Source organism: Elephas maximus, chromosome 3 (assembly GCF_024166365.1).
Source record: "Elephas maximus indicus isolate mEleMax1 chromosome 3, mEleMax1 primary haplotype, whole genome shotgun sequence".
NCBI lineage: Eukaryota > Metazoa > Chordata > Mammalia > Proboscidea > Elephantidae > Elephas > Elephas maximus.
In genome coordinates, this window is record NC_064821.1 from 74573100 (window position 1) to 74595061 (window position 21962).

The 21962-nt window shown below is 44.7% G+C and overlaps 1 protein-coding gene across 1 annotated transcript in view; it reads right to left on the minus strand.

Moving 5' to 3' along the window:
• Positions 1-21962, minus strand: part of CSMD2 (CUB and Sushi multiple domains 2) — a 786100-nt gene that overhangs the window by 163303 nt on the left and 600835 nt on the right. Inside the window, exon 26 of the mRNA XM_049878694.1 lies at positions 2989-3191. Within this exon, the coding sequence (XP_049734651.1) occupies positions 2989-3191 (203 nt within the window). The remainder of the gene's footprint in view (positions 1-2988; positions 3192-21962) is intronic.

Consider the following 21962-nt stretch of genomic DNA (forward strand, 5'->3'; position numbering starts at 1 on the left):
CTTAGCATGGCACTCCCTCAATAGATGGTAGCAATTGTACTTCCCTCTCCTTCCGTGCGCCCCCCTCACCTTTCATTGTTCTCACTTTCTCTCTTTAATGCTCTTGAATTTGAGCTGCTTGGCAAAGCCTCCAGCGGCAGCCTGGATTCACGTGGTACAGACAGGATGTTAGATGTTACACAGTCATGTTTACTTAATAAGCCAAGCCTAGACTAATCGTCCCTGGCATTTCCCTACAATCCCCTGTCAAACACACACTATAAAGTTAACATGGGGTGAGCCACTCTTGCCTCCCTAGAGTAGTCCTGGTATTTGCCGACTGATGACAGCAACAGGGAAGGTGACCTTTCCCAAACCTTGGTTATGCCCAGAACACTGGGCTGGGTTGCCACGGCCTTCAGGAGCTGAGGCTAGGAAGCCTGACCAGTCCCTGCTCTGCAGTCCTAAGAAATGCTCAGAGCAGCTTGTTCAAGGAAACTCATATTAGAGAAAACCATCCATTCATCTGTTCATTTCTTCTTGTGCTCATTTGTGAGTGAGCACCTACTGCATGCATTCACTGTGGGGGCATCTGAGAGGCACAGTGTGGCTCCAGCCCTCAAAGAGCTTTCCATGTGACAACAAGTGGGTGACCAGCTCCAAGAAAGGCAGACTGTGTGGTACTGACAATGTACTGAGGAAGTGGAAGTCAAATGCTGGAGGGCTAGAGGCTACAGCAATTTATTCTGAAGCGGGTGATTGGGAGGAAGTGACATCTGAGATGAACCTTGAAGGATGAATAGATTTCTGTGGGATGAGCAACACATGAGAAAGCAGCCAGAGCAAAGGCACAGAGCGTGACAGTGGCCAGTGAATCTGTCTGTCCCATGCGGCAGGCCTAGGACACAGTGGAGGTCAGATGATGCAAATCCATGGGGGACTCTGTCAGGACAATTATGAGCCTTTTTTCTTCTCTTTTTTTAAAGCCAAACCCAATGGCTTGGGCACAGTCAGAGAACAATACATGTCTGGCTTTAATTATTCATAACATTCCTTTCCCCAGAGAGAGAGAGAGACTGCATGTCCCCCTCCTTATTGCCATGAGATCCTTCCATTGCTTATCCCAGCAATTTGCAAAGTTTGTTCCATGAAATCCTAGCCTCTTGAGATGGCCTAGAAAAAAATCCATCCATGGTCAAGTATGTTTGCAAACTGTGACACACCAGACACCCCTTGAATTCATGTGTATTAAATACTAAAAGTTCCAGGAAGCCCCACATTAAAGAAAACCTCTTTAGGTCTGCCTCAACCCCATTCCCAACAAGACTTGACCTTTTGAACTTCTTTTCTTTGCAATACCAATTAACATCCCATGTAGCTCTAGGGAACAGACTTTGGGAAATGCTCATTTACACTCTAGCTCTCCGGTGGGACCTTAATCCCTATGTGAGTGTAATGTCACTCATGTACTCTCTCCATGAATGAACATGAAAAAACCAAAACCAAACACATTGCTGTTGAGTCAATGCCAACTCATGGCAACCCCATGTGTTACAAAGTAGAACTGCTCCACAGGGTTTACTTGGCTGTAATCTTTATAGAAGTAGATCACCAGGCCTTTTTTTCCCATGGTTCTACTGGGTGGGTTCGAACTAAAATCTTTAGTTTAGAAGTCAAGTGCAAACCATTTGACCACTTATGGTTCTGATGTAAGTCGAATACCACTTTTTTTTTTTTTTTTGCTTTTCACTATTGTCTTTTATTATCAGTATCTATAACTTTGGCAATGTTTGAACAATAAATCATAAAAACTGAACATCTGAGAATGATAACCTCAGCACATTATGTACTGCAATGTAACACTAATGATAAGGTGTACAAAAAAGAAAAAAGATGGTCGTAAATGCAGTTTGTCGTAACTTGAATATGTCGTAAGTCAGGGACTACTTGTACAGCCTCACCCGTGCCAGCGACAGATGCCAATCCCCATGAACTGATACACCATTGGGTGAAAGTGTGGCATCAAAGCCATGGCTCAGGTGTCCACAGACTTGCTCTGGAATCCCCATGGAAACCTCCCCCCACGGTGGAGTAAGGAGATGGTAATGAAGACAGCTGCTGTATAATAAACAGGGAGCATAAACCGAGAGTCACTTGTTCAGGGAGATGAGTGATGGAACAGGCACTTCAGAGGAGATGAGATGATTCATTTCAGGGAAGGGACAGGGCCAATCATATAAATGATCCAATATTGGGACTTGGACCTTTCAGCGTTGCCCATTTTTGGTCGCTCTTTGTCATGCTCCTCCATATTTAGCTACTGTAGTACATAATTAATTGAGTTGAGACTACTTGTGTTTGGCTTCCAGTCCTTACCAAGACCTGTACCATGTCATGTCATATCACCTCGTCTATCACCGCGCCCGGAACCGCTGTCAGCTTGTACTTCCTCTGCATTCTTCCACTCCTGTGTTTCAGCCACAATGGACAACCCTATATTTCTGGAACCTACTTTTCTGCTTCTGCACTGTCCTGTATTCTCCATGCTAGGATTTCCTTCTCCCTCTCTTCCATCTAATAAGGGTTCATGAAGCCTCCAAAGCCCAGCTCAGTGGCACCTTTCCATGTCATAGTGGCCACTCCTTCCTTGAAACACTTCCTTTTCTTGAGCAACTTCCACTCATCCTTCAGGTCTGGGCTTGGGCACCATCTTTTCTGGAACATCTTCCTTGATGCTCCAAGGTGGCCCTCTATAGGTTTCCATTCTGGCCTCCCTTCCTCCATTCAGATCCTTACCCCTTTGTATGTGAATGTATATTGATGTGCCCATCCCCCGACCAGATATCTGAATGGGTGCTTCCTGCGTACCAGGCGCAGAGCAGATGCTCAAAAATATCTTTACATAAATGGAGAGATTGAGGAAAGGGAGGGACCAGAGGGAGAAGGAAGGGGGTTGGTGTCGGGTGGCAGGACAAAGGGACGTGGGGCTGCTCGGAGGTGAGCACAGACCTGAGAACTGGATGGCAAACCCCTGCTTGCTGGTGAAGAAGTCGGTGCTGAACTGCAGAACGACCGAGCTGAAGGTGCTATGCAGGTCCTTGGGCAACGCTGGGCCGCTGAGCTCCTTCAGCAGGACCCCGCTCTCCACAGGCCCGTCCCAGATGCGCAGAACGTCATGGACTTCCTCCGTGTCGAACACCAGGAAGTGGAGCCTGAGCGAGACAAGAGGGCACGCAGTCACCCCAGAGAGCCCCTCCTCTCCAGGGACTCCAGTCAGGGAGGGTCTGAAACCCATGGAAAGACTTGTAGGAAGGAAGAGAAGGCAGTATTGAGCAGTGTCCTCATGATTCCAACCTGCCTGCTCCTCAGCTTGGCGTGACCAGCAGTGGGGACGGGGCGAAGGGTGGATTTTGTCTATCTTGTGGATTATTATGAGCTTCATGCTGCCACTGTCAGACCCCACCCCTCTCCTCAACCCTACCCGGCTCCAGACCTCACTCCTGAGCCCATAGCCCTATCATTTCTAGATTGGTGGTGATGGTGGGGAGGTTGTTGAGAAGGCAGTGGTTTGGGCTGGATAAAGGATAGGCTTAAAAAAATAGGGGCTAAAGGGCAGAGGGAACTGTGGGGTCTCTGAGAAGCCATTCCGATATCTGGTGAGGGGATGGGCACATCACTATACAGTCACATACAAATTAGTAAGGATCTGAAAGGAGGAAGGGGAGGCCGGAATGGAAACACATAGAGGACCATCTTGACGCACCAAGGAAGATGTTCCAGCAAAGACGGTGCCCAAACCCAGGCCTGAAGGATGTGTGGAAGTTACTCCACTCTTAGGCTTCTCAGAGCAGAATTCCGGGGGTATCAGCTACACAGAGGCTTGGTTGAGATAACCCCTGCAAGCTTCAGCAGGCCAGGCTGGGGTCTCCATGTGTGAGAGGCCTGCTAGAGACAGCTCTCAAAGTCAGGGAGCTCTGTAGGGACCCAAATTTTTCCAGGACAAAAAGGCCCTGGCCAAAGATGTCTTGGTTACAAGTAGTGTACTCGCTGGCCCTCTTGTTCCAGTGTTCTTCCCCTCCCCCACCTCCCTCCCCTCCCTTCCCCTTCCCTTTCCTTCTCCCTCCCCTTTCTCTCTCTTTTTAACATATATATATATACACATATATATATTTAAATTTTGGAATAATTTTAGACTTACAGAAAAGTTGCAAAGATACTACAGAGAATTCCCATAGACCTCTCACTGTTTTCCTGACTGCTAACATCTTACATTTCTGCGGTACATTTGTCACAACTAAGAAACCAACATGGGTTCATTATAATAAGCCAAACTCTAGGCCGTAGTTGGGTTCCTCCAGTTTTCCACTAGCGTCCTTTTTCTGTTACAGGATCCAATCCATTTATCACTCTTTTTAGAAATGTCCTTTGAAATTAGAAAAATAAGATGTGCTCAAGGCAGAACAAGGCAAACAGTATACAGGAATAGTGAATAAAAGAAAATTAGTCTCTCTTGCTCTCTCTCTCACACAACTAACCAGTTTTCCAGAGTTCTTCACCTAATACTAGGTTATCCATACAGACGTTTTTTTCAATGTACGTGCATACATATTTTTTTCCCCAAACGAGGCCATACCTTACATAGTTTTGTATAACTTTTTTTCTTCATCTAAAATAATATGTTATGGACATATACATGTATATGCCAACGATCATGAAGATGGCACAGGACTGAGCAATGTTTTGTTATGTTACATATAAGGTTGCCATAAATCAGAATGGACATGATGGCAACTAACAACAACATCTACTTCATTTTTTCTACAGAAATGGGCATTATTGTATTTCGCTATTTCACATCAGACTGCAACGGACACATCTATCTCTATATAAATTTGCATGGTTTTGTTAATATTCAGTTGATATGTACGAATATTTTTTGGAGGGAGAAAGGGTATGTATATTTTAAAATTTGCCCTCCCAAATGATTAACCCAATTTATATTCCCACTAAACAGTATTAATGTGACTATTCTCCCCAACCCTCACCTCACCAACGTCAGGATTTATGATGTTGCAGATATATTCTGTATTAAAATACTTGCCCATCTGCTAGCCCAAAATGGAATCTCACTGGTTTTCAATTCAGATAATTTTTAGTAAGGTTGGGTATTTTTGCAAATATTTACTGGCCATCTCTTCATATTTTTCGGCTTCTTTTCATTATATTTATACCTTATAATTTTATCTTTTATATGTTTTGACTCCTCTTTTATATATTTGTTGCTAATATTTTCTCTCAGTGTCTGGTGCCTCATTTCCCTTTAAATTTTGTTTACTGTGTCTATTTTGGCATAGAAGTTATTCGTTTTTATGTAAACAAATATGTTAATCTTTTCCTTTAAGGATACTAGGCGTCATGTCATGCCTGGGAAAACCCCCTTCCTCTTGAAATTATTAAAAAGCAAAGCTTAACATTTTCCTTGCACACATATAGCTGCATTTTTGAGGTAGGGACCTAGCTGCTTTTTCCAAATGGATGCCCAATTGTCTAAAGTAACCTCTTCCATATTTTGTCTATCAAAACACCAAGTTGACCTCCTCCTTAGCATTTATCACAGCCTATACAAATTTATGATTTCGAATTATGGTTGTTGGCAAAGAATATTGAATAGACCATGGACTGCCAGAAGAACTAACACGTATGTCTTGGAAAAAGTATGGCCAGAATGCTTCTTGGGAGCAAGGATGGCGAGACTTCGTCTCACGTATATTGGACATGTTATCTGGTGGGACCAGTCCCTGCAGAGGGATATCATACTTGGTAAGGCAGACGGTCAGCAAAAAAGGGGAAGACCCTGGATGAGATGGACTGACAACAGTGGCTGCAACAATGGACGCAAACATAGCAAAGATTGTGAGGATGGTTCAGGATAGGGCAGTGTTTCGTTCTGTTGTGCATAGGGTCACTGTGAGTTGGAACTGACTCAATGTTAACAATAATACTTATTTCCCACCACCCATCTGTCAGTTTCTGGCTCTGAGGTGGCTTGTGTGTTGTTACAATGCTGGAAGCTATGCTACTGGTATTTCAAATCCCAGCAGGGTCACCCATGGTGGGAAGGTTTCAGCAGAGCTTTCAGGCTAAGACAGACTAGGAAGGAAGCTCTGGTAATCTGTTTCTGAAAATCAGCCAATTAAAGCGTTATGGATCACAACAGAATATTATCCTATGTACTGCGGGAAGATGAATCCCCTAGTTCGGAAGGCCCTCAAAATACACAGTGGCTGAAACAATGGACTCGAGCACAGCAAAAAACATGAAGATGGCGTAGCAATATTTCATCTTGTTGTACGTAGAGTCAGCATGAATCGTAGCTGACTCAGTGGCAACTAGCAACAGCATACTTATTTGTTTACTATCTGTCTGCCCAACTAGGATATTGTTTTCAAGAGGGCAGGACTACATCTTGCTCACTATTTATGGTCCCCGTGCCTGACACTGTGGATGGTGCTCATGAGTACCTGTGGAATGAATACACCCTGAAAAAAAACAAAAACAAAAAAACAAACCCATTACTGTCAAGTTGATTCCGACTCATAGCGACCCTATAGAACAGAGTAGAACTGCCCCATAGGGTTTCCAGGGAGCACCTGGTGGATTGAAACTGCTGACCTTTTCGTTAGCAGCCAGACCACTAGCTCTTAACCACTACGCCAAATAATCCAGGTTCTCCCCACTGGTTTGAAATGTCACCTTGGTCATGGTTCTCTTTCCAGGCCCTCCCCTCAGTTTCAGTGGCACCCTTCTTGGCCTTTTCTGTGTTACCAGGAACACAGCTACTCAGTTTATTGTGGTTTTCATATTCTTACATTTTTATATTCTATTACTGCAAATTACCTTTCATACTTTTCCCCAATATTTCTTAGATAATTTCCAAAATTTACCATTTCAAATGACCTTTATAGTTATCAAGTTCCCCCTCCAAAAAAAATCCCATTGTGATTTTGATTGGAATTGCACACATTTATTCATTAATTCTATCACCCATTTTCTGTCAGTTTGTTGTACTGTGGTGGCTTGTGTGTTACTATAATGTTGGAAGCTTTGCCACCAGTGTTTCAAATACTAGCAGGGCCACCCATGGTAGACAGGTTTCAGTGGAGCTTACAAACTAAGACAGACTAAGAAGAAAGGCCTGGGAATCTACTTCCAAAAATTAGCCAATGAAAACCTATGGATCACAATAGAACATTGTTCAACTCGCTTGCTTGGGACACGTTATCAGGAGGGATAAATTGCCAGAGGAAGACATCACATTTTGTAAAGCAGAGAGCCAACGAGGGTGAGGGAGACCCTTGGTGAGACAGATTGGCATAAAAGCCACAATGATAGACTCAAATATGCCTGCGATCGTGAGGATGAAGCAGGACTGGGCAACACCATGAGTCACAGTCAACTTGATGGCACCTATCTATCTCTATGGACTAATGTGAAGAGAATTGGTATCTTTATGCTACTTATTTTTCCCAGCCAGGAACACTGTAGAGATCTCAATTTATTTTTAGTTTGTGCATTTTGGCAGTTTTGTGGTTTTCTTCCTTGCACATTAATTATTAAATCCATTCCTTGGGAGTCTATAAGGTTATTGTTTTTGGTACCACTGTGAATGAGATTTAAGTTACATTTGCTAGTTATTTATTGTTCCTTACATATATATATATATATATTTCTTTTATGCAGTCATCAATTAGTTCTTGTAAAATCCAAGTGAGTCTCTTGGATTTCCTAGGTAGACTTTTTCACAGATACAGGTGGAGAGTGCTCAATATCAGGAGCTGGTGTGAGTTTTCTCAGTGGCTGCATTCTAACCCCCTAGCGGGCCTCCCCTCCCAAGGCTTCGGATGGAGTGAACACAGACAGGCATCTTTCTCTTCAGGGCATTTGGCAGGGAACAGGCTGGCAAGCTGGGGGCCCACATTTGGTTGAAAAGGGGGAGAAGGGGTGCTCCAGGAGGTAGAGCAAATAGGCACACTCTCTGCTGTGCCGAGTCACTCTTCCTTCTCTGCTTTCCCCCTGTTGCTCAACAGCACCGGGAAATGAGGCAGACAGCGCTGGAAGCAGACCGAGTGGTTGGTACGCTATGCAGCTGCTGTTACATGTGCTCTCAGAAAAGAGGTTTGTGGGGGCCAGACGTATCAGGGAAGGAAGGAGGAAAAGAGACTTGATGTTTGGGTAGCATGACAGGGAGTGTACTTTTTTTGGATGTAATAAGTAATCTGAGATGTGAACCCAGAGGCAGAGAGGAGGTGAAGGTGTCTGAGGGAAAAAAGACAACTCCCATACCTGAGCTCAGGTACTGTTAGGATGTCACAGTGAATAAAGCTGATTTCGAGAGGGAAGAGAAGGCTCTCAATATTGGGTGGGGAAGTTTGGTCTTTATCCTCTTAAGTAGAAAATAGAGGCAGACTGAAATCCTCGAGGTGAATAATTTCGCATCATTGAATGAATGAATGAAATCCTAGGAGGATTAGTTTTATAGGAGCCTGAGATCCTTTGAATGCAGAAATAATACAACTTGGCAACTGAAAGGTTAGCGGCCAAAGTTCCAAACCTCTTCCTGCATTCATTTATTTAAACATCTCCTGTTGGAGCTCTGGTTGCGCAGTGGTTAAGAGCTTGGCTGCTAACCAAAAGGTTGGCAGTTTGAATCCACCAGCTGCTCCTTGGAAACCCTATGGGGTGATTCTACTCTGTCTTATAGGGTCACTATGAGTCAGAATCGACTCCACAGCAAAGGGTTTAGTTTGGTTTATGTGCTATAGGGTTTTTCTGAGTTCGAATCAACTCGAATGCAACAGGTTTGGTTTTGGGTTTTTGGTATGTGCTGGGTGCTGTGATATAAGGGTGAACATGACAGACAGGGTGCCATTTTCTGGGAGCTTCTGGAGATGGGCAATATTCCTGCATATAAAACCCCAAACCAAACAAGTGGCCGTCAAGTCGATTCTGACTCATGGTGACCCCCTGTGTGTCAGTGTAGAACTGTGCTCCATAGGGTTTTCAGTGGCTGATTTTTCAGAAGTAGATCACCAGGCCTTTGTTCCAAGGTGCCTCCGGGTGGACTTGAACTGCCAATCTTTTGGATAGCAGTTGGCCTCTGCATATAAAAAAAGATGATCAACTGTGGCAAATGCAGTGAAGGAAATGACAAGGTGCTGAGACACTTTGAATAGGGCTGCCGTGGGAGACCTAAGTAGGGGACGTCTAAGCAAGATGAGAGACTCAAAGGGTGCCGGCTGTGTGAAGAGCAGGGCAGAGCAGGGGATGGGAGGGAGCTTTCCATGCAGAAAGGGCAGCATGTGCAAAGGCCCCAACGAACCAGCCTGGAGCTCGTGAACAACAGAAAGGCCACTGAGGCTGTAGCTGGACCAGGAGGGGCAGGCAGAGACCAGGTCATGTGGCTCCTTGTGGGTGGGGGGAGAAGTTTGTATTTTATTCTGTGAGCTAAGGATTTTAAGTGGAGGCCTGGCAGGCTCTGATTTGCATTTCAAGAGAATGGGTTGGCAAAGGCAAGAGTGGAAGCAGAGACATTAGTTAGGAGCCACTGCAGGAAGCTGACCCTTTTCCCTCTGAGTTGATTCTGACTCATAGAGACCCTATAGGACAGAGTAGAACTGCCCCATAGGGTTTCCAAGGAGCAGCTGGTGGATTCCAGCTGCCGATCTTTTGGTTAGCAGCCAAACAGTTAACCACTGTGCCACCAGGGGAGGCTAGTGACTCTTTAGTTATAAGTCCCTTATGATAGCCGTTAAAGACTTGGTTTGCCAAACAGCCTGCGTTTATTAAGACCGCTATTGAATACTTTTCTCATCTCGTAGAAATCAAAGTCCGTGAATGCTAATTAGAGGCTCTGATCAATAGAGATCATTCTAGGCCAAAACAGACATCTGGGTTTGCCGGAGCAGCTCCGCTGTAGGTGTCTGGTCTTCTTTTGGTTTTTTAAATACTGACAATTTTGAGGACCCATCCTCACTGTAAGAAGCCCTAGTGGTGCAGTGGCTAAAGCACTTGGCTACTAACTAAAAGGTCGGCAGTTCGAACCCACCAGCTGATGTGGCAGTCTGTTTCCATAAAGACTGCAGCCTTGGAAACCCTATGGGACAGTTCTACCCTGTCCTAGAGGGTCACTGTGAGTTGGAATGGGTTTGGTTTGGTTTTGGTGCCTGCACTGTGCCCCCAGGTGGGGAGGTTTTGAAAGGAGGGAAAAGATATCCCCTCATATTGATGCACTGCTTGTAACTGTGTTTGTTTATTTGGGCTGCAGACACGAAACAGGCAGACTCCAGGGAGGAGGGACGACGCTTGTTGCATGTCAAGCTTGCTGCCAAGAGCTGTGGAAACGTGGAAGGAAGGCTCTGTCCTTGCCCTGGAGGATTATGCTGCTTATTGAAGCAGATGCACAAAACATGATCATATATATAATAAGTGCTAAAAGAGTGGGATAAAGTGTTATCGAAATAACTGGAGGAGAAAGAACTAAACATGTGTGGGAAATCTCTTATGTGCCAAGTACTTCATGCGTATTGCCTAATATCCTCATAAAATTACTGCAATTTAGAGTCTATTTGCACCATTTTGCTGATAGGAGAACTGAAGTTCCAAGGGGTTAACAACGTCAACTCACCTGGGAGTCAAACGGCTAGGAAGGGGCAGAGCCAGAATTCAAACCCTGTCTGTTTGGTACCAAAGGCCTTTCTTTCACACTGTCTTCTTCTGGAGTCCCTGGGTGGTACAAAGGGTTAATGCCCTAGGCTGCTAATTAAAGGGTTGGAGGTTCAAGTCCACCCAGAGGTATCTCAGAAGAAAGGCCTGGTGACCTACTGCTGAAAAATCAGCCATTGAAAACCCTATGGAGCCCCCAGTTCTACTCTGGCACACACGGCATTGCCATGAGTTGGAACTGACTTGATGGCAACTGATTTGTTTTCTTCTTCTTGTACTTGAGCGAGTCAAGGAAAGCTTCAAGGAGGAGGTGTCTTTGAAGCAGTTTTGAAGAAAGAAAATCAATTCATGAGGAAATCGAAAGAGAGGAAGAGAATCACAAGAGAGGAAACAGCATGTACAGAGGCATGAAAAGCATAACTGGCCCTCCTGGGTCCAGCCTTCAATCCACCTCTTCCATCATGGCCAAGGTGATCTTTCTGAACCACACATCTGACCTTACAGAATAAAGCCAAGCTTCCTAGGGGCACACCAAGTCCTTCATGAGTGGCCCCTGTCTCCTTCTTCTGTTCCTCTGGCCCTTCACCATTTACTTCTTATTCTCTTGCTTCGGGGCCTTCCCTATCTCTTACTGGAAGGTTCCTAGCTCTGTCCACGCCCCCCTACCACCTGACTAACTTGTACTGGTTGATGGTCCATATTTGGTGGGGAGCTCTTCCAAAGGCTTCTCTACACATCCTCCCTGCTCCCCCCAGTCTGGTGAGGTGCTCCTTGTACACGATCCCACTGTAGCAGAGGCATCCATTGACATACCTGTTTCACTGACAGGTCAGTAGTGTCTGGTCTCATTCACTTCTGTATCTCCAGTACCGAGCCCTGGGCCTGACCCACACTAAGTCCCTGGTGAACGTCGTTTGGTTGGATGGTTAAATGAATGGGTAATGACTCAGGTTTTGGGGATCCCCACAGTTCAGCCAAATGCACTCACGGTCCTTGCTAAGTGTATATCGCTTGGTGATAGGCAACATAAACAAATCCTGTGTTCTAAGGAAGTTATTTCCTATTTCTCTTGAGGTTCTCACATCTCTCTTTACTGCCCATATCCAGTCTTACAACTGTACCTTTGGCATTCTATCCCTACCACAGAGACAGGACCTAGCCACACAGACCTGTGCCAGAGCTCCCTGCTTAGTCTAGACCAGGGTCTCACTTTTTTAAGTCCAGCCCTATTGGTTCTCTGAGCCTCTACTGATACTGATATTCACACATTCAACCAATCAGTCAATATCTGTAGGCACTGATGATACAGACAGGAACATGGCCTGCTTTAACTATAAGGGTGCTCTGGATTGTGGGGCTGTCCCTGTTCAAGTTCAAGGTCTCCACACACCTTTTTGTCGAGGTGTTTCCACCTACACCTACCTCCCACCACAATCTCCCAATAGTATGTTCCCAGCTGAGGGTGGTCTCACCTGGTCCTCACGCCTTACCTCTTCCTACCAACCTACCACTGAGATTCCATTGTGCTTTGTGGCCAGGCCAGCACGGTTCATGACACTCACAGCCTCAGTGCCAGGAAGGGATGTTCCACAAGAGTCTAAATCTAAGGAGCTAGGGGAGAATCACGTTCTGTCTGCAGGAGCCCCACCTCTCAAGTACTGTCTACATGGCACCTTCCCACAAAGCAGGCCAAACCTGCCTCTGGGGTTATGATCCTCAGTTCTCTCAGTCTAAGGAAACCTGAACACATCAGGCTTTTTGGGATACTGCCCCCCTCACCATTTACAGGTGGTTCATCCTTACAGGTAGCAAGCACACTGGAAGGTAGAAAGATGTGTGAAAATGAGAAAAGAAAAGAAAAAAATCCATGGTGTTTTGACTGTTGATTTCACTTGCCTTTTGATTGGGGACCCAGAATTGGAAGAGGGCTTCCGGTGCCCCTCGGTAACCATGACCACTGCGTGAACACAATGGCTGCTTCACGGACCCGAGTCATTGCAGCTGACCGCTGTATCAGGGGAACATGGCATGTGAGTGAACAGCTGCTGCAGGGGGAGGGGGTCAGAAATCACTCCCATCTCCAAATGAGAATGCAGCCTAAATTATCCTCAGTGACATTAGAAATGACGACAAGAAAATAGTACTTGTTTTATAAACTGCCCCCCTCTGAGCCACCCAGGCTGCAAACCAACAATTAAACCATGATCATAATAGCAGACAATAATAAAGCATTGCACTGTCCAAAGAGCAAAAACTGAGAAGATAGCACAGAGCCCAAAGCAAGCATTGGTTTCCAGAGCAAAATTACAGGATCTTCTCTCCTGGGGCCAGCTGGTATTCAATACAAAAAAGGATTTTTCTGTAATTTTCAAAATTGAAAGAATAAAACTGGCTTCAGATTGCCGAGAACGCTGAAGAACGGGCTGGGGTGGTCACTGGTGTTGTGGGAGGTCCGGGCAGCGCAGCGAGTGCACGGCTGAGGCGGCTGCTCTGTGCTCCACTCTGACCTGCGGGGGTGACCCTGGGCCAGTTGCCTGCCTTACCCTCACCTTCACCGTGTGACTGGAGGCTTTGCCATTGACTATTGTTAGATAGAGTCTGCCCTGTAGATGCCAGGGATTCTGTGAGGGGCAGATTTATTTTTTATACTACATTTTTAGAAGAAATGTTCTCCATAAAATAAAAAGCGCAGGCCTCCTAAAGAGGCTATATATTGTTGTCAGCTACTGTCGAGTTGGCCGATTCACGGCGACCTGGTGCATAACTGGATCAGAAGATGGCTTTCACTGGCTGACTTTTTGGAAGTAGATCACCCAGCCTTTCTTCCTATTGTCTGTATTAGTCTGGCAGTTTTGCAGAAACCTGTTCAGCATCATAGCAGCACGCAAGCTTCCGCTGACAGGTGGTGGCTGCGTCTGATGTGCATTGGCTGGGAATCGAACTGAGGTCTCCTGCATGGAAGGCGAAAATGCTACCACTGAATCACCAGTGCCTTCTAAAGGGTCTATATAACAAAGTGGAAAAAACACTGGCTGTGGAGTCAAAGGCCTGGGTTCAAATACTAGCTCTGTGATAACTAATTGGGTGATCACGACCGAGTTTTTTCATCTTGCAGAGCCTCAGTTTACTCCTCTGTCACATGGCAACAACAGCAGTATCTGCAGTGCCAGTTAAGAGGATTATTGCAAATGAAATCACACATCGAGCATCTACCACTGACCCTGATACAGAGAATAAACCCAACAAATGGTAAAATCACCTAAAATTTTTCATTTTGTTCTATTTTTTTTCAACAGTACTAAGAGGAGTTCTTAAACGTTTCTTGCAGTAATTTGTCAATTTCTCCTTGTATTTCCAACAGGTGTTACTTTAAATGTTTTCTCCTTAGGTTATCGGGCACGTAAGATTCATGACTCTTAGCATGTTTGTGGACCATGCATTTTATTATTTGAAATCCTCCTGCTTTTACGTTTTTTTTTTGAATTTTTATCTTGAATTTTACTTTTTTTTTTTTAGTAAACTTGTAATGTCTGCTTTTGATTTACATGTGTTCTTTGGTATACTTTTATCTCAACCTGTTTATTTTTAATATTTTAGTGTTCTTCTGGTTAGCAGTATTTTTTGTTCTTTTACCCTACCTGAGAACTTTTGTCTTGTAATATGGAGCTTTGACTTCTGGGCACCAGCTCGTGGCTCCTCGCAGCTCCCTCCCTGCCCACAGGTCCGCCAGTAGTTGTTCCACATGTAATAGAGGCTTCGTTTCCTGTGCACCATCATCCCAGGGCCTCTCTCTGGGATGTCTTGCTTCTTTTGCAGATCCCTTGATCAGCATCTTGCATTCTGCTCTCCAACTTGACCTTGGTTCTTTGCTCATCCTTCAACCAAGCCTCAGACAATAACTCTTCTTTGCTCTGGGCTCCACATTCATGAACCCTCCCACTCTCTACCCATCCTGAACTCCTGTAACTTCAGCCTGCTCCAGGACTACCTCTTCTGCACACCCTACCACACAGTGGATGGCCAGACAAAAGTGAATTTATACCTGTTATCAGAGCTGATATGTTTGCTCTTTATGGCAGAGACAAAGTTATGTGTTCACCAGCTCTTGTTTCCTGTGCTGTCTAGTCACAACCCAGAATTAGGTGAAGCTGTGAAATGTGTTCTGATCAATGGTACATGGGAGGAAGGCTTGGCTCCTAAAAAATATTGTTCCAATCTTTCATGCTTTTTATCGTCCCTCATCAGCTGGCCAGATGTGGAGGATCCACTAGAGGACTTGGAGGATCCAAACATGGAAGGAACCAGAGGCCTTGAATGACTCTGAGATAGGCACCTCCCCAGCTTGCCTCCGCTCACACACGGGGGCCCTGCTCCCTACTGCAGGTGAGCATTGAACTGTGAAGTGAGTGAGGAATTAACCTTTATCATGTCAAAGCACTGAGACTGGGTGGTTATTTGTTACAGCAGTTAGCCATTGCTGACTAATACAAGTTTATTGCCATCACCCCACTTTATGCTTTTTGTTTATGTATTTTCTTGCTTCCTTTTGTTTCTCATTTTTTAAAATATTTCTTAGTTTACAAACTTTCTTCAGTGATTTGTGATGTATACATTTTGTTTTTAATTCTACTAGCTGTTAATTTTAAATACTAAGTTCACATTTTCTCTAATTTTCAAATTTAAGAAAAATGATATACCATTTTACTCCACTGTACATAAGACAGAAAATATAAAAAGTTTTCACTTTCCCCTGTCCCTTCTCCCAGGAGTTCCTGAGTGTTGTAAATGGTTAACGAGCTTGGCTACTAACCACAAGGTTGGCAATTTGAGGCCACCCATAGGCACCTCAGAAGAAAGGCCTGGAGATCTACTTCTGAAAAGTCAGATGCTGAACGCTCTATGAAGCACAGTATTACTTTGACACACACGGGGTCACAGTGAGTTGGAAATGACTCAGTAACAACTGAGATGACTTCCCCCAACTATCAAACCACTGACAGTACAATCAGGGACCTGAGACCCAAATTAAACACAGTCTCCAACGGTCATCAAGTCTTTCCACACTTTTTTCTAAACATCTCAGTAGGCTAAAAATTATATGTCTGTATTAGTTTTTCTTGTGGGTGTTATAACAAATTACCACAAATTTGATAGCTTAAAACAACAGAAATTTATTCTCTCACAGTGCTGGATGCCAGATGGTTGGGCCAAAACCAAGGTGTCAACAGGTTCTAGGGGAGAATCTATTCCTTGTGTCTTCCAGCTTCTGGTGACTGTCAGCATTCCTTGGCTTGGGGCCATATCCCTCCAATCTCTGCCTCCATCTTCACATCTCCTTCCCTTCTGTGTATACAGAATCTCCCTCTGGCTCCCTCTTATAAGGATACATGGGATTGCATATTTAAGGCCAACCCTGAAACTGTGGATCATCTCCTCATCTCAAGATCTGTAACTTAATCACATTTGCAGAGACCCTTTTCCCCAGTAAAGTAACATTTACAGATTCTAGGGATTTTAATATCTTAGGGAGCATTATTCAGTGTACTGCAATGTCTTTGCAGATTCTTTAGGAAGCTTACCAGTGGCAATTTTCTGTGGCTTTTGTGCCTATCGGAAAATAATCTTCTGTTACTTTTGTAAGTGAATTAAATCCTGGCTGAATCAAGACTTCTTGGACCTCATAACTCCACTGAATCTGGCCTTTGGTATTATGGAAACAAAATCCTTGGAGAGGGGGTCAGATTAGCGGTGGTGGTTGTTCTTGTGTAAACCACTGTTTCGTTTGGTGAGTGCTGATTGTGTGCTTGCCTGTGTGTGTTTTGCCAAATGCTTGTAGAGGTTTTTTATTATCCTTGGAACTGTGACATTTTTCATCAAGTTGTATTTGATTCATTTTGCCTGGAACTCAGTGAGTCCTTTCAGCTCACAGAGGGAGGTTTAGATTGGTCACTTCACCCCTCTAGCCCCCTGCTCTTTCTCAGGAAAGTTTTCTAAACATCTTGTATTTTATTACTCCGTCTGTTCCATTTGCTCATGGCTCTTCCTCATTCATGCCGACTGGATCAGTACTCTGACCTCCACGTCGGGCAACTAGTCTTTCATTACCTCTGTGTTGCTCTTAGTTACTGTTGAGTCGATTCTGACTCATGGCGACTCCGTGAGTGCAGAGTAGAACTGTGCCCCATAGGGTTTTCAAGGCTGTGATCTTTTGGAAGCAGATCGCCAGGCCTATCTTCCGAGGTGCCTCTGGGTGGGTTCGAACCATCAACCTTTTAGCTGGTAGTCAACTGCTTAACCATTTGCAACACGCAGGGACTCCATTACTTCTTCTGTACCTTTCTATTTTTCTCCGCAGTCTTAGACTGATTCTCTAGCTTGTGTCTTAGTTATCTAGTGCTGCTGTAGCAGAAGTACTACAACTGGAGGGCCTTAAAGAACAGAAATTTATTTTCTCAGTTTTAGAGGGTAGAAGTCCAAATCAGGGTCTTGGTGCTGCTGACTCCTTCCTTGTTCATAGCCCTGGGGGCTCCTTGGTTCCTTGGCTCACGGATGACCCTCACATGGCATCTGTTTTCCCCTGTGTGTATGTGCCTCTGTGTCAAATATGTTCTTTTTATAGTTCAGAAGTGATGAGATTCAGAACCGACTCTACTCTGGTATGAACTAATTAACATACCACCACCACCATCACCAGGTGCTGTGGAGTTGACTCCGACTCATGATGAGCGCATGTGTGTCAGAGTAGAGCTGTTGCTCCTTAGGGTTTTCAGTGGCTGATTTTTCAGAAGTAGATTGCCCGGCCTTTCTTTCGAGACACCCCTGGGTGGACTCAAATTTCCAACTTTTCAATTAGCAGCCAAGCATGTTAACCATTTACACTACCCAGGGGCTCAAGTAATAAAACAAAGAAACTTTTTTCAAACAGGATTACATCCAAAGGTATAGGGGTTGTTAGATTTCAAGACATATTTTGGGGGGAGGGTGCATAATTATTTCCATAACAGTGATTCTCTAGCCTGTGTTTCCGTCATTTTGTTTCCTATAAGGCTGTTGTGGATTTTAATTGTGTTGTATATTCAGTTTCTTTACATTCTTTACTTTTCTCCTTCTTGACCTTCTTATCTCAGGAGCTATTCCCTCCCCATCTCATCCTACATCCTCTGCTACTTAGCAGCCACACTTTCTTGTATTTGGATGAGAAAGCATGTAGATACAGGCAGTCCCCGGGTTACAAACGAGGGCCATTCTTAAGTCAGTCTTTAAGTCGACTTTGTAGGCATGTCAGAAGAGGTAAATACAGTTCTTGTTTACTGTCAGTTAGTCAAATGTTTGTCTTAGTATATAGTACACGTTTTACCTTTCTAGGCATATAAGACACTTAAGAAACATTTCCAAACCACACAATATTTTCATGAGTGTCACAAGGTAGTGTCTGCGCTCATTATTATGAACCATTGTATTTAACTCAAATTTTTAATACGATAGGCTTTATGGCAGTCCTTTCTTTAGTACAGGCTGTCTGTAAGTCGGACATTTATAACCTGGGGACTGCCTACATCTGTTTTAAATTTTCCTGTCTCTGGGCCCCAAATCAAGGGGTCAGTAGGGCAGTGCTCGCTTTGAAGGATCTGGGGAGAATCCGTTCCTTGTGTCTTCCAGCTTTTGATGACTGCCAGTGGTGTTCCTTGGCTTGGGGTCACATCCCTCCAATCTCTGCTTCCATCTCTGCATCACCTTCTCCTCTGTGTGTATAAAATCTCCTTCTGGATCCCTCTCATAAGGATACATGTGATCATATGTATGTTTTCTCCTATTTCTCTACGGAAAGGGTCCTCTTCTTTTATGAATGTCATGTTGTTGGTGGCATCACAGGCTTTATTTTGTTTGTTTGCTTGTCTTTTAAACAAGAGAGAGCTATACTGGTCCAGTGCAGCCCACCAACGAAGTCTGAGCATTATTTTGGTTGAACTCTTCATTCTTCTCCTGAGATGTTAGAATTCATCTCTGAGATAGTACACTGGCAGTCAAGTTGATGAATTTCGGCCAATTCAACCACCTGGTGTAGCTCAGTTGGGCTATTATTCTTGGATAACTTGAAATAGTTTGTTTCTTTTTCTAGAAGTGACACATGAAAAATTTAATGGCCAGAGAGCATCACCACTCTTGAAGCTATCATGCTACATTTATACCTACCAAGTTATTCACATCCTCTCCTCCAAAAAACTTTTAAGCTCCTTTTGGGCTATTCTCTGAGTTGCTGAAACCTTAAATCTGACAAAGGAATACCCAACCATATGCGAGTTGATCCGCTTAGTTCTTTCAGAAGGTAGGCTCTTGGCGCACAATTACGTGGACTTTCTCTGTTTAATGCTTAACTCCTTGTCACTGCTCAAAATAAATCTTCTGGAAGCTGCTAAACCTGCGGCCAGGATTCCTGGCAATAGCTGAGAACAGAAGCTTCACTTCTGGTGCCTTCTGCCTCCTCTGGGCCAGCTGTCCACTTTCTGGTTCTGAAAGAGAAGCAATGCTGACCACAGTAGGGAACTGCTGCCCTATGGCTGGTCTGAAACTTCAGTGGGGGAATCTGGTCTTTGGGCACAGCACATGTTTTGTCTAGCCCAGCATCCTCCTGGGAAGCCAAGTTCCAGTGGGCACGGATTCTGGTTAATCAAACCACGGCCCCACCTCTCAGCAATCCTGCTGCTTTATGACCAACAGCCAAGGATGAAGTTTCCAGCTTGCTCTCTGCATTAATCATTAAGAAGCATCCCTACAGTTACAAAATCAGCAAACTCATACTATTAGCTGAATATGAGCTTTATGGCTAAAAAAAACCAAACCAAACCCATTGCCGTTGAGTAAACTCCAACTCATATCAACCCTATAGGACAGAGTAGAACTGCCTCATAGGGTTTTCAAGGAGTGCCTGGTGGATTTGGACTGCTGACCTTTTGGCTAGCAGCCGAACTCTTAACCACGACACCACCAGGATTTCCTTTATGACTAAATGAGTGTTAAAAACCAAACCAAACCAAACCTATTGCCATCGAGTTGATTCCCACTCAACCTTTGGTTAACAGCCAAGCTCTTAACCACTGCACCACCAGGGCCCCAGAAACAGGTGTTAGGAGCAGCAATCAGAGAGTCCTGGAGCAGGAAATTCTCCACTCCCCCGCCACTTCCTGGATCCTGGAGCTTTTTAGGAAAAGCATACCTGGAAAGGCCTGTTGTTTCTCCCTTCTCCTTCTTCCTTCACATAGCCCGCTGAAATGGCACCTCAACCAAATTTGCACACCAGAAACAAAACCTACTTCTTTTGAATGTAACCAAGATCCTCACACAGTGACAGTAGACTTCAGCCTGTTTTTCCAGCCTCTCCGCACTCCAGCTTATCCTCCTCACTGCTGCCCCTGATCTTCCTAAAGTGGAGATATCATCGCCACATCACGCCAGGCAATAAACCCGGCACATTGACATCATCCTCTCTTTTCATGCCTGGAAGATCCTGACATGCCTGTGTGGTGAACGCCTAATATTCCTTCAAGTGCAACTAGAATAGCAGATCCTGTCTGTAACACTCTGTCTTAGTCACCTAGTGCTGCTATAACAGAAATACCACAAGCGCATGGCTTTAACAAAGAGAAATTTATTTCTCCACAGTAAAGTAGGCTAAACGTCCAAATTCAGAGGTCAGCTCCAGGGGAAGGCTTTCTCTGTTAGCATTCTCATCGATCTTCCCCCAGACTAGGAGCTTCTCTGTACAGCGACCCCAGGTACAAAGGACTTGCTCTGCTCCCACAACTGCTTTCTTGGTGGTTATGAGGCCCCCTTCTCTGTTCGTTTCTGTTTCCTTTTTATCTCTTGAGAGATAAAAGGTGGTGCAGGCCACACCTGGAAAGTTCCTTTACATTGGATCAGGGATATGACGTGGCTAAGGGTGTTACAATCCCAACCTAATCCTCTTTAGCATAAAATTACAAGCACACAATATTGGGAATCGTGGCCTAACCAAGTTGACACATATTTTAGGGGGACACGATTCAATCCATGACATTCTACCCTTTGGTCCCCCCAAAAATCACATCTTCGCAACATGAAAAACATATTCACCCCATCATATCATACCAAAAGTCTTAACTCCAAGTCCAAAACCCAAAAATTCCTCTTCATCTGTGAAATCTAGAATACAAGTTATCTGTTTCCAAAAGCACAATGGCAGAACAGGCACAAGCGAGACATTTCCATTAGAAATGAGAGAAACTGGAGGAAAAGAAAGGATAACAGGTACCGAGTAAGTCAGCAGATCATATTATATGAGCCCTCAAGGCTTTGAAAATAATCCTCTGTTCTCTGAGACAATTTACACAATGGTCCAGCCTTCCATACTCTGGGTATTGGCCACACTCTTTGGATTCTGAACGGAGGCCCTTTGGCCCTGGGCTTCAGCTTTGCCTTCTAGGCCCACTGGGACAGCAACTCGGCTTTAGGCGCACCACTCTCCTAGTCCATCTGAGTGGCAACTCCACCCTTAGAAACACCAGAGGCTATGGCTCTACAATTTGAAACCTCTAAAGTCATGGCCATACCTTTTGAGACTGAGGCAGCTTGGCTTCTTGTGTTCCTTGTCTCTTCAGCTTCTGCTTCCTGGTTTCTTGGCCTCTCAGCTCACGCCCGCATCTGCCCTGCTAGGGCAAGTGTTCCAAAGCCCTGTTGCTCCACTTATAGGAGCACCCTACTCTGCCAGGAAGCCTCCTGTGCACAGCCACTCAACTCTCTCGCTCCATGGGTCAGCTCCAGGGCTGTGTGGCACTGGTCTCCTGGCTCTGCTGCTGCTGATTCTCTTCTGCTGTAGGTTCTCTGCTGCTGCTGCTCCTCTATCCATTCACAGCTTCAAAACTGCTTCCACATTTTAGGTATCTGTTAGAGCAGCACTTCACTCTGTCAGTACCAAATTCAGTTTTAGTCATCTAGTGCTGCTATAACAGAAATACCACAAGTGGATGGCTTTAACAAAGAGAAATTGATTTCTTCACAGTAAAAACCCAAAATAAATAAATAAAAAGTAGGCTAAAATTCAGAGCATCAGCTCCAGGGAAAGGCTTTCGCTCTCGTCAGCCTTTTCATCAATCTTCTCCCAGACTACGAGCTTTTCTGCACAGGGACCCCCAGGTCCAAAGGACGCACTCTGCTCCCGGCACTGCTTTCTTGGTGGTATGAGGTCCTCCCTCTCTGCCCGCTTCCCTTTCCTTTTTATCTCTTGA